Source organism: Oncorhynchus mykiss, chromosome 4 (genome assembly GCF_057628025.1).
Source record: "Oncorhynchus mykiss isolate SJ-2025 chromosome 4, ASM5762802v1, whole genome shotgun sequence".
NCBI lineage: Eukaryota > Metazoa > Chordata > Actinopteri > Salmoniformes > Salmonidae > Oncorhynchus > Oncorhynchus mykiss.
Window position 1 is genome coordinate 68,152,501 of NC_143025.1, and position 12,553 is coordinate 68,165,053.

General features: G+C 39.2%; 2 protein-coding genes across 9 annotated transcripts in view; both read left to right on the forward strand.

Annotated features, from left to right (window-relative positions):
- LOC110522241 (gap junction epsilon-1 protein) overlaps positions 1-1,370 on the forward strand; it is a 26,522-nt gene extending 25,152 nt beyond the window's left edge. Inside the window, exon 4 of the mRNA XM_090232791.1 lies at positions 1-1,370. This exon is cut by the window's left edge and continues 329 nt beyond it. Coding sequence (XP_090088917.1) covers positions 1-67 — 67 coding nt within the window. The 3' untranslated portion in view covers positions 68-1,370.
- Positions 1,371-1,883: 513 nt separating this feature from the next.
- The window catches only part of LOC110522243 (vacuolar protein sorting-associated protein VTA1 homolog), a 46,016-nt gene continuing 35,346 nt past the window's right edge, over positions 1,884-12,553 (forward strand). Inside the window, exon 1 of one of the 8 annotated variants that reach the window (XM_021600468.3) lies at positions 1,884-2,121. In XM_021600468.3, the coding sequence (XP_021456143.2) occupies positions 2,031-2,121 (91 nt within the window). In that variant the 5' untranslated portion in view covers positions 1,884-2,030. Of the gene's footprint in view, positions 2,466-12,553 lie in introns of all 8 variants that reach the window. The other 7 variants (XM_021600467.3, XM_090232794.1, XM_090232796.1 and 4 more) reach the window with 7 other exon arrangements.

Below are 12,553 nucleotides of genomic sequence, written 5' to 3' on the forward strand. Positions count from 1 at the left end.
GCTGCTGTGTGTTGCTGAGATATTTGAGATACTCTGTAGGAGATTGGGTTATTTGACCAATCAATGACCTGTGTGCTATTTGCTACAGAGTAATTGATCACATTTCAAATGTCTGTGTGTCTATCCAGGTCTCACATGGACACCAATGCCGAAAACTACATACCTCTGCTTTTTTTTGTTGGGAGTTGACACTCAGACACTTCTTTCCATAATCCCATTGTTTAAGTCAAGTCACACAGATTTAAACCTTATTTTGTCAATAGACTAATGATATTGTTGTGACATATGCAGCTTTCAATCATTGGCCCACGTAAGAAAGAAACGTGTTACCAGTCATTCTAATATTTTCCATATTTGTACCCAGTGAAAAGTTTTATAGCATTCTTGTAGTCTTGTTAGGGGCCTATAGACAAACCTACATCCCACAGTAATGTAATCTAATTGTCCAGTACAACATATGGCCAATGTCATGTCATCAATGGTAACATCCTGATACCCTACGACTGAAGCTGAAAATGGGTCATTTTAAGGCATAGGCAGGCAAAAATGTCACCTAATGAAGCTTAGATTTGATTTCAATATTTGGCTTTAATTATTTTCAGGTCATAATACATTTAGTAATTGTACATTTTGTATGAATTGAAGTACCGGACTATATAAAGGTTCTCAAATTAGTTTTAAATTTGAAAGATTTTTGCACATCTCATTTGATGATTGTGAAATTAAGGTTTTGAAATACTATATATAGGAATGGTATCAATAACAACAATAATAAGTTAAAGAAGATGGGTTTCCATGCTACCAGATTTATCATGCAGATTCTGCACATCACTGTAGATTTAAGTGTAATTGCTGATGAGTCTGCTGGTCACAGTGTGGATGGTTAACCCATATATTTGACTATTTTAAGACCCTTTTCATAGCTTGGAGTATTCTGCTTTTGATTTAACACTGTGCTGTTGCTGTACTGAAAATGATTACCTCTTTTGTTTTGTATCTGTAAATTATTATCAGGCATCCATCCAACTTTTGTTATTTTCAGCTAAATGTATCATCTCAGGTACAATATGGCATTCTGCTTTCTGGTATTTGTGACAGATGGGTAGTTTTAAAGTTTGCCTCTTTCATTTTGTACAGAAAAGCTGAGAACTGTTAAAAGAAGCAATGACATTCATTTGGTTGTCAGTAAATCTGAGGAGTATTTTAGGGAAGTGGGATCAATTAGTTATCTGTTACGTAGGTTTTTTATTTTTACTCATGTTTGGTTGCTATGTTTACATTTCTTTTATTGTCTGTTTTGACTGAGTGTTCTTTATAAAATGCATAGAACTTCTCAGCTGTTTAATAAAAGGGGCACATTTTATGACCAACTCATATCTTAGGACAATATTGTTCTACAGTATGATGTTTCTAAAAAAAAATCTGTCTGTTGCTTTTTAGCTCAGGATAAAAAATGTTCTTATGTTTCAAAAGTATCAGTTAGATTAGTTTTTTTTGTTAGAGGTGGTGCTATGCAGCAGCTTTTTTGTACTGACAAACTTTTGTATTGACAAAGCAACCCTAGATTAACAGGACTGCTGCATGCCCAGTTTCAGTTGCTTTCTATACATACCCTGTGTTCATGATAGCCCCATGCTATCTCTTGGGGGGGGAAAGGTCAATATGCAGTGTAATCACAGCAGATCATTGTGGTGTCGAACAACTCCCCAAACAACAAGCTGCATGCAGTTCCTTGATGACAGTTTACTGCACAGGTATGCCATAATTCTCATTGATTGTTATTACATTCATATTATAATATTGTTGGCTACACAGCTCTTGAGATCACAGTGGAATGCATTGCAGTACACAGTAATGAATATCATCAATATGATGCTGTTTTGCTTTGATAGTCCTCCGGTCCTGCAGATGGCGCTACACGTATTGAACAAGGAGCAGAAGAATTCTGCGCGATTAGGAACATTTAAAAAAAAAATATATAGCGATCCACATTTCGATTGTTGATTAATCTGTTATTGATATTCTTAGAGATGGCTCTTCCACCACAGCTAAAAGCCATTCAGCACTATCTAAGAACTGCACAGGAACATGAGAAGAGGGATCCTGTCGTGGCATATTACTGTGAGTTTGTACTAGCCAACTCGGCTAACGTTAGTTGCCAATCATCTGTAAACGTATCGGCATAACTATGCATCGTCAAGTCAAATAGCTAACGTTAGGTAACTAACTATTGCGAACATGTAAATCCGTAATGTTATGAGCTGCGTAGAGAGGTTAGCTAGCTAACGTTAGCTATGGAATCATAACACCAGGTAGTTAATGGTAGCGGCTAACGAATCATCTTGCCAGCTACAACTTTGACAAGTTTTCTTGTTGACAGTCTTACTAGCGGGTAACTAAGTAAGCGCACTTCCTGCACCTTTGCTTGTTTCAGTCGGCTTTTTGCTTCCACAACAGTAGTCGAGGTGCATAGCATTTATTACTAGTTAATGTTAGTTGTTAGCCAACTGGTTTAGAAAGGTCGGCTTTAGACAATGCTCAAAGTAGCTAACGTTAGCTAGCTAACATGCTTTGCCACCTTTGTGAAAAAGCAGTTTATATGGTAAGATCATGGCTGGTTATCTGACTTGCCAGACAGTGTAAGGAAGATATGTGCCTAACGTTGGGTACATTTTGTGACAATCCCTTTCTCTAGAGGAATCAACATAACAAAACGTCCACAAATTACTTGACTTAGCCCCTTCCTGCAACCTTAAATTCTTTCTGATGGATTGCCGGTAGTTTATTTACACAAATGACTTTTTGCCTTCAAAATATTATGAGCGACAGCCACCTAAATTTAAAGGGGATACTTCGGGATTTTGTCATTGATGCCCGTTATCTACTTCCCCAGAGTTAGATTAATTTGTGGATACCATTTTTATGTCTCTTTTTCCAGTATAAAGGAAGCTGTTTTGTATGCTGATTATTCAATACAATAGCAAGGTAATGTTGATAAGAATGTCTTTACTTCAGCATCTTTGGGTAGCATGCATACAGCTCCACTCAGTGCATAGTACGTAATGCCTAATTTAGATCACTCCTCACCACAGTAGGATACACACAACAGCAGCGCCATCTATTGGCGTGGGAACATCTCGTAACAGAAGTTAGAGGTAGTTTCGCAAACCAATGCGAACTAGCGTTAACGTACTAGCAGATACCCATAGACTTCCAGCAATTGCACTTACGCCAGTTAGCAATAGAGCTAGCGCTACTTAGCAACTTATTTCAAACTGCACGCAGAGACATCATGATATCCACGAGTTCATCTGACTGGCTTGGTAAGTTGCGTTAGGCTCTCAGAACAAAATCATGCAAAGTTTAGTAACCAAGATATCTCCACTATAATAATGTATTACATTTGTTAAGTGCTTTTCATTATACAAGAATAATCTCAGTGGATAGAAGAAAAACTACAAAAAATATTTTATATGCAACCATTTCAAACGACGTGGAGGACCTGGTCTTGGGTAGTTTCACGTGGCGTGCGGTCGTGAGGCTAGTTGGACGCACTGCCAAATTCTCTAAAACGATGTAGGAGGCAGTTTATGGTAGAGAAATATACATTCAAATCTCTGGCAACAGCTCTGGTGGACATTCCTACAGTCAGCATGCTATTTTTTATTTATTCATGTTTATTTCAGTTCATGAAATATAGGACCAACACTTTACACGTTGCGTTTATATTTTTGTTCAGTATGTGTGTGTCGACAATTCCATGGTAACAGAATGACGCTGAGACTTGAAAATGTGTCACTTTAAAATGATGCCAAACAAAAGCCATTGATTACAAAATGAAACAAACCATACAACTCTGTGCAAAAGGACACATTTTTCTCAATAACTAATTTAAAAAATGTCCCGTAAAATATTGCAAAAAAAAAACAAATTTACTCAAAGGACAGTGCAGATGTAAAATTTGGTAACAGAATGATGGTTAAATATCCCAAAATTTGATTTGACCATGTTCTCCAAAAACTGTTAAATATCTTCTCTGAATCTAGATTCAAAGATGTCTGCAGAAGGAATGGGGAGTCAGCTATAATGACACCTTAAATTTGACCTCTTTTGGTTATTGAACACTAGAACACAATGGCGGTAACAGAATGACATCATGGGTCCCTGATTTGTACTATACAGAAATGCATAGTTATGAATGTAATTTTCTTCATGGGGGTGTGTCCTGAATAGCTACACAAACATTGAAAAATTGAATATCCTCCTTTGCATGTTTGGGTATTGTTACAAAACCAATAACTAGCCTACGGATATTGTTGCACTTGCTTTGTCTAGGACTCCTAGGCCTAGTTACGTGGTCTGTAAAAAAACAACAAATGTGCTGTCTATATAGAAAAATACACGTTTTAAAATTTAGCCCAATCGATTGGTCAAAAGAACAGACGACTTTCGGTCAGCGAAAGCCCTAGTTGACAGTTGATTAGATTGTTGTAATAGGGAAAGAAGGAAGTGTATTTAAATGCATAAATAAAGATTGGCAATAGGTTTAGCTACCTAAGAATCTTCCTGCATGTTTATGGACTAATGAAGCTGTAGATCAGCACGCAATACGTGTGTGCTTTCTCACATCTCAAATTATGGGCAGATTTGAGTAATTTTCATCTTTGTTACTAGCCTTGTTCTTGTTAAATGTTATGTACATTTTATGGCTTGGTAGCAAATGTAATTGCCATTGAGCTAGTTTTCATAGTAGCAGTAAACAGCAGCAAGTGATATGAGCGATTGAGAGAGATGTGAAATGGAGTAGAGTTACAGCCTCGCTCTATCCAATCGTAGCAGTAGGATCAAGTTACAACCCACCCATTTCTTGAAAGATGGCTGAACTAGCCAATTGAATTGTTTTGAATTTCGTCCGGGCAGCTGAAAAAAAACACATTCTTGATCACGGAAAATGACATAAAAGGACTGCTTTCATAAGCATCTGTGATCACATCATGATGTTACGTTGTACCCATTTGCAATGAATAGATGTTTTTTTGTATATTCTCAAACCGGCGTGACATGCTGGAGTGGTGCTTCGATGCGAATGTTGTTGATCAGTAGACTAATATAAGTCCCAAATGGAAGGAAAACAGATTGTCATCTGCAGCACCATAGACTCCAAAACAAGCTCAATATCTCAATTCACATTCCTATTTAATATGCATTCACCTGTGTTGTGAGTAGGCCTATGCCCTCTTAATTTACCCAGTTTATCAAGCAATGTACCATTTAAATAATAATATCGTTATGTAGTTTGGTAAAAACGAAGTCCAATGTATTGTTTGATTTTAAAATTGATAAATTAATGCAGACATGGCTGTGTCTGAGAAATGTCATCAATATTCAAATGTAATGATTTTGAATATCGGCCCTCACCCTCCTTGACTCCCAAAAATCGGTATCGGCATCGGCCCTAACATATCCATGTTGGTCGTTTCTACCAGGTTACTATAGCGAACCATGTGTAAAATGGACTGTTGGAGAATGCTTCCCTCACTGATAGAGTATACTGTGGCCTTCCTGTCTGGAAGCTGGAGCCTGATAGGCTCCCATTGAGAGGGGCTGCTGTCTGCCAATACAAGCTTTAATATGGCTCATTACAGAGATTCAGTTGACTGACAATGGCTGCCTTTGGTTGAATAGGATGTGCAGAACATGCTGTGAGGTGGATTAGCCAAATATGCTTGGAAACATGTTTTTCCAGTTTGGGACCACTGCGCCGTTCCACTGCCCGCCTGGGTCGTTCATTCAAATTGGAATGGTGGGTGTGTTGGTAGAATTGAAAGGGAATCAGTAAAGTAATTGGTGTCCTTTGGATGTCTGTCCTGTTTTTTTGTGTGTACTATTATGAATATTGATCTGCAAAAAAATATGTTATAGCAGGGGGGGGGGGGGGGGGGGGGTTGTCAGTTGATGGGGTTTAGACAAAGTGTAGGAGTGGTAACTTAGTTTTTTCTTGACTTTTCCAATTTTGTCTGATTTTTTAAAATGTATGCTTGTTTGGACTAAAGCAAAGATGGTTGAATGTCTTTCAGCGTCAGAGTTCCTTGTTGCACGGCCAATGTGCGGCAGTGTGGACCGTTAATTCAGCATGCCACTGGAGGTCAGCACCAACATGTCTCTGAATGACTCAATTGTCTTTGGGAGGTTATAGAGCTGAGAGCCAAAATCACTGACTACTTCTCTCAACCTGATTCTGCCTTTTGTTTGGAAATCTTATGGTTGAGCAGTTCTTCATTGTTATGAATCTATACTGAACAAAAATAGAAATGCAACAATTTCAAAGATTTTACTGAAATATAGTTCATAGAAGGAACTCAGTCAATTGAAATAAATGCATTACTCCCTAATCTATGGATTTCACATGACTGTGCAGGGGTGGTCCTGGGATGGCATAGGCCCATCCAACCGGAATCCGGTTTCCCCACAAGGGGAATATTTCTGCAGAGAGAAATATTCCTAAACCCCCCCCCCCCCCTCCCCGCCTCTCCTCAGATGATCCCGCAGGTGAAGAAGCCGGATGTGGAGGTCATGGGCTGGTGGTCTGCTCTTGTGAGGCCGGTTGGGTGAAATGCCACATTTTCTAAAAGAATGTTGTTATGGTCTAGATATTAACATTCAATTATCTGGCAACAACTCTGTTGGACATTCCATCAGTCAGCATGCCAATTGCACACTCCCTCAACTTGAGACATCTGTGGCATTGTGTTTTGTGAAAACAACTGCACATTTTAGAGTGGCCTTTTATTGTCCCAGCACAAGGTGCACCTGTGTAATGGTCGTGCTGTTTAATCAGCTTCTTGATATGCCACAACTGTTAGGTGGATGGATTATCTTGGCAAAGGAGAATTGCTCACTAACAGGGATGTAAAGAAATTGGTGCACAAAATTTGAGATAAATAAGCTTTTTGTGCCTATTGAGAATTTCTGGGATCTTTTATTTCAGCTCATGAAAAATGAGACCAACACTTTAAATGTTACATTTATATTTTTGTTTAGTATAATTCAAAGATTCAAGACCGATGTAGCCCCCCACTTGATTGCAGAGTTGCCTAAAGCCCAGGCTGTTCTTAGCCTGGCTAACGCGACCCACGTGACTTGGATGCACTGCTCTGGACAGGAGCCCGTTGTCAATTTAGTATTCGCACAGAAATTGTGCAAGAGTTTTGATTTGTTCTCTGAACAACACATTCCTTAAGGGGTTAAGACTTCTCGTTGTTTGGATTAGAAAATCTGACGGTTGCATTGGTAGGGGGCGACACTCCGAGTCTGTGTGGCTGTCCATGTGGGTATTTGAGTGAGAAAGACGCAGAGAAGAACCAACCAGTAAAAAGCAAAGCCCCTTTCATTATCATCACATTATGTTGACAACATCAAGGAGCCTTTCCAGACTCTGAAATCAGGAGGATTCAAGTTAGGTGTCAGCCAGACTAGGCTATTTAGCTTCAAAGGTCCAATGTAAATCAAATTCACAAAGTTAATAGCTACCATTATTTGAACCAGACTGAATAGGATCCAATTGATTAGTCTACCTTTTTAAAGTAGTGCGACAATAGGATTATTTCTCTCACAGTTATTAGCCTGAAATGTTGATGGATGAAACCACCTGAATAGCAAATGAGCTTTCTCTTTGGTCAAGCATTCATGGTTAGGGGACTCAAGGCTATAGGAGCCTAAGGCTGATGATGTATTAGTTTGGTGGATTACAGTGATGGCGGGCTTTACAAAAGAGTGGTGTAACAATCATTCTGGTTGTCAATGATGAAGGATCTAGGTAGGTGCGTTTTTCATCTTTATCGTCAAGCCGTAACATTACATTGACCAATTCCACATAGGCTAAGCCTATTGTGCAATGTTCATAATCTAGGCATGTATCAGATAAAAAAAAAAAACTCTATATTTAGTATTTTGATCGTCGACCAGGTTTATTTGAGCTATGGTCAGCGCCATTTTAAATTGCCATAGTAACGACTGACGCCAGTGACGCAAATTGTCTGGTATTGAGTTTGAGAGCTCAGGAAGATGGCAACATCAAGTAGTAATTCAAACATGAACTGTACAGTAACAGGTTGTAGGAATTGGCTCCAAAAAAATCAGTAATGACAGGTCAGCTTGGGCAAGCAGGATCTGCAACCAGCTCTTCGCGGAGGATGACTTCATCGCGAAGGGAACTTTCGATGCGTCAACCGGGAGTTTACGAATGGAAAGGAGTCATAGGCCTACGTTGAGGCGCTCTGCTTGCTCCTCCTACCTTTTCAATTTCGAGGGTTATGGTGTGTAGGGGTTACCGACCGACCATCATCAACATCGCTGACTTCAGTCAAGCAAAAGCCGGCCCTGCATTAAAGACCATAATTGGTTAAAGAAAATTATGATAAATAAAATTAAGGACCAAACAATTGACATATAGATGGGAATAGATTTTTGACGTACCGATTCCATGGCACATGGTTACTGAAGAGATATGCAAAACGACGCCGGATTCAAAATTATTATACACAATTCTTGCAACCAATACAATTTTATTTATATGGGGGGTTACAAGCTTCAGAATCATTAGATCATTTGTTTTGGTACTGTCCAAATTTAGCTTGTTTTTGGTCACAGGTCCAGGAATGCCTGAGGAATTGCAATATTTACCTGGAGCTAACCCTGCAGATAGCACTAATGGGCGATCTGAAAAGTAATAGTCAATCGATCAATAATAAAATAATAGTTTTAGCAAAAATAAACAATGAGAATAGAAAGCTTCAGAGCTTTTGTGAAACATCACAGCACAGTTCATCAATATTGGATTTCTATTTGCCATATATTTTTTGTGTTAAGAGAATGATGGGAGGGGTTGAATTGAGCTGAAGGTTGGGAGTAATAACAACTAATATCAACTAGATAACTAATGTAAAAAATACTGTGCCTGTAAAACATGTATAGTGTAAGAAGTTTTTTGAAAGAGTACAGTTTGAAAGATATGGCAAATGGAAATCAAACCGGATGGACATCAGAAATTGATGGTTGAGGGTAGAGGAAGGACAGGAGTAAAAACAAACAAATTAGAACTATTGTAAAATAGACTGTGTCCATAAAATGTATATAGTATGTATTAGCTGGAAATACAGGCCTATGTTATTCACTAGTTTGCCCCAATTGGGGGATGTGTGGTAGGGTTACAGGGTAATAAAGGAAATATATCTACATTAAAAAAAAACTATATATATCATTTTCAAAATATTATTCAAAAAAATATATGGAGGATTGAAAGTGATGCAGACAATTAGATAGATTGATGGAAACTACAATCTGCCAATATTGCCATTTACAGTTAGTTAGCTGGTGTTCTAAATCCTAGCGTTTCCATTCCCCTTTAACCACCATTATTTAACCCAAGTACCCCTTTTCTTGACTGTGGCACCTGTATCTTTCCTACTAGTGTAGACCCCTGCACCATGGCGCTGTGCTACAGTATTAATTTATGGAAAAGGCTCTCTTTAACATTGTTTTCCCTCCCGCTTCCTGGAGTTCACCCAGCCTTTGGATTGAAATGCAGCTACATAATAACATCCTTGTAGTGAGGAGAGCGAGTACGCAGGCTAGCATTCCAGAATACACAATTCTGTTCTCACTGCAGATGTCAGTGAAAACACTTGGTCACGTCCAAACTGAGGTCTCGGCTCACACAGTTTTACATTTATTTTATTTTTTTATGTCTAACGTCAAACTTGCGTAGGGGATGCATGCCAGGACAAGCATGTATTCTTCCCATTTATAACCATTTAACAAGGATGCTAGTTACATTCTAATAGTTCTGAAACCCGAAAGATTATTGACCGAATGTTATAGGCGGTTTTGTTGCTTCAAGATATATTGACAAGGATGTCTTAGCGTAGGCCTGCGTTGTGATGTTTCAACTACCACTTTCCTGTTTCTGTGAAAGCACCGTTGTATGGGGAAAATATATATTAAATGATTGCTTGTAAGATTGGGAAGTATTCTTGAACATTCTCTTCGAAGAGGACTGTCAACAGTAGAGGACACTGATCCCGGGAAAATTGGTTACATAGTGCATCATACAGGGATGATTTCTGTATTTTGACAGTTTAAATATCTTGACAACTTGATTGCTGACAAGCAAAACATTTTGTGACTATGTCAACAAAGGACTAATGAAAAGAGTTTATCCTTTAAGCTGCATTCAATATTTCTATATAATCAAAGTAGGCTAGAGGACGAATGACTGCTGCTGACTGTCTATTTTTGTGTCACCTTTTTAAGCCAACATATCACTGGACACTGTAGTTTGTCATTCTCCTACGTCTCAGTCTGGGCGAGAGATGATTTCCAAAAACTTGTGAGAGAATGCTGTAACCACTCTGGCCATCCATGTTGTTCCCTTACTCAACATACTCACATAAAAAGTTCTGCCCATGGCAAAATTATTTTTTTCCCCCTGAAGTACAGTTGAATTATGGTTTCTATTTTCATGGCCTTGTATCGTGAATGGTCTCAGTGTTGCATTGTTTCACGGGAGGAAAATTGGATGTGAATGCTGTATGAGCGTAATGGCTTGACAAAGAATGAGATTGTGGGTGCCCACTGTGATGTGCTGTGACCAACATCATATGAACAAATTGATCCCCATGGCTTTGGTTGTGGTTAATTGTTTAGGAAATATCGACAGGCATACTTTGGCGAGACATTTTCATTCTCAGCTTGCCATTGTCTGTGGTTAAAGACAGTGATTTTCTAATTATTTTGTTCCTAAACTTTTTGAACAGTGTTCTCAATTATTAATATTCTCCAGTTTTTTTTTATTTTTTACATGCTTTGTTTTGATAGATGATAGAGGGTGAAGCCTATTAACAATACATGTAATTATGGGGAGCATATGAAATAGTGTCTATCTAAACTGAACTGAATAGAATCAAATTGAACCCTAAAGTAGTGACTGTATTATTATGTTCTGCTTCTGTCTCATAAGTTGGTGACCTTAACCCGTGTCCCTCCGGGGTTTGATGTTCAATTGTCATTTGAATTGAGTCCGTGTTATCGTTGGAGAGATGGAGATAACCATTTAACAGGCCCAGTCTGGCATTTTGGTTCCAGCCTCAGGCTTTTCCTTGTTCATTTTTAATGCAGCAGCATTCAACCGGCCATACACTATGATGGCATTCCAGGTGGGGTACTGCTGTCAGAAACTTGAGAAACAAAGAAATATATGTATTTTCTCACTCTTTTAGGCCGCGTTATTATAAAGCTGCCTTGAATGCGGGATTTAGCCTAGATGGCATCATTTATAATTGAAACAGACTTGCAGTGCATTAGGAAAGTATTCAGACCTCTTCACTTTTTCCACTTTTTGTTACGTTACAGCCTTATTCTAAAATTGATAAAATATATTTTTCCCCTCATCAATCTACACATCATACCCCATAATGACAAAGCAGAAACAGGTGTTTGCAAATGCATACATAAAAAAAAAATAATAATAAATAAAATGAAATATCACATTTGCCTAGTTAAATAAAAGTATTCAGACCTTTTACTCAGTATTTTGTTGAAGCACCTTTGGAAGCGATTACAGCCTTGATTCTTCTTGGGTAGGACGCTACAAGCTTGGCACACTTGTACTTGGGGAGTTTCTCCCATTCTTCTCTGTAGATCCTCTCGAGCCCTGTCAGGTTGGATGTGGAGCGTCTCTGCACAGCTATTTTCAGGTTTTCCAGAGATGTTCGATCGGGTTCATGTCCGGGCTCTGGCTGGGCCACTCAAGGACATTTAGAGACTTGTCCCCAAGCCACTCCTGTGTTGTCTTGGCTGTTTGCTTAGGGTCGTTGTCCTGTTGGAAGATGAACCTTCGCCCCAGTCTGAGGTCCTGAGCGCTCTGCAAGTTATCATCAAGGATCTCTCTGTACTTTGCTCCATTCATCTGTCCCTCGATCCTGACTAGTCTTGCAGTCTCTACCGCTGAAGAACATCCCTTCAGCATGCTTCATCCTAGGGATAGGGCCAGGTTTCCTCCAGACGTGATGTTTGGCATTCAGGCCAAAGTGTTTGTTTCATCAGAACAGATAATCTTGTTTCTCATGGTCTGAGAGTCCTTTAGGTGCCTTTTGGCAAACTCCTAGCGGGCTGTCATGTGCCTTTTACTGAGGAGTGGCTTCCGTCTGGCCACTCTACCATGATTGGTGGAGTGCTGCAGAGGTGGTTGTCATTCTGGGAGGTTCTCCCATCTCCACAGAAGAACTCTGGAGCTCTGTCAGAGTGACCATCGGGTTTTTGGTCACCTCCCTGACCAAGGCCCTTCTCCCTTGATTGCTCAGTTTGGCCAGGCAGCCAGCTCTAGGAAGAGTCTTGGTGATTCCAAACTTCTTCCATTTAAGAATGATGGCCACTGTGTTCTTGGGGACCTTCAATGCTGCAGACATTTTTTGGTACCCTTCCCCTAATCTGTACCTCGACACAATCCTGTCTCGGGGCTCTACGGACAATTCCTTCAATCAATTTAATTTACGAC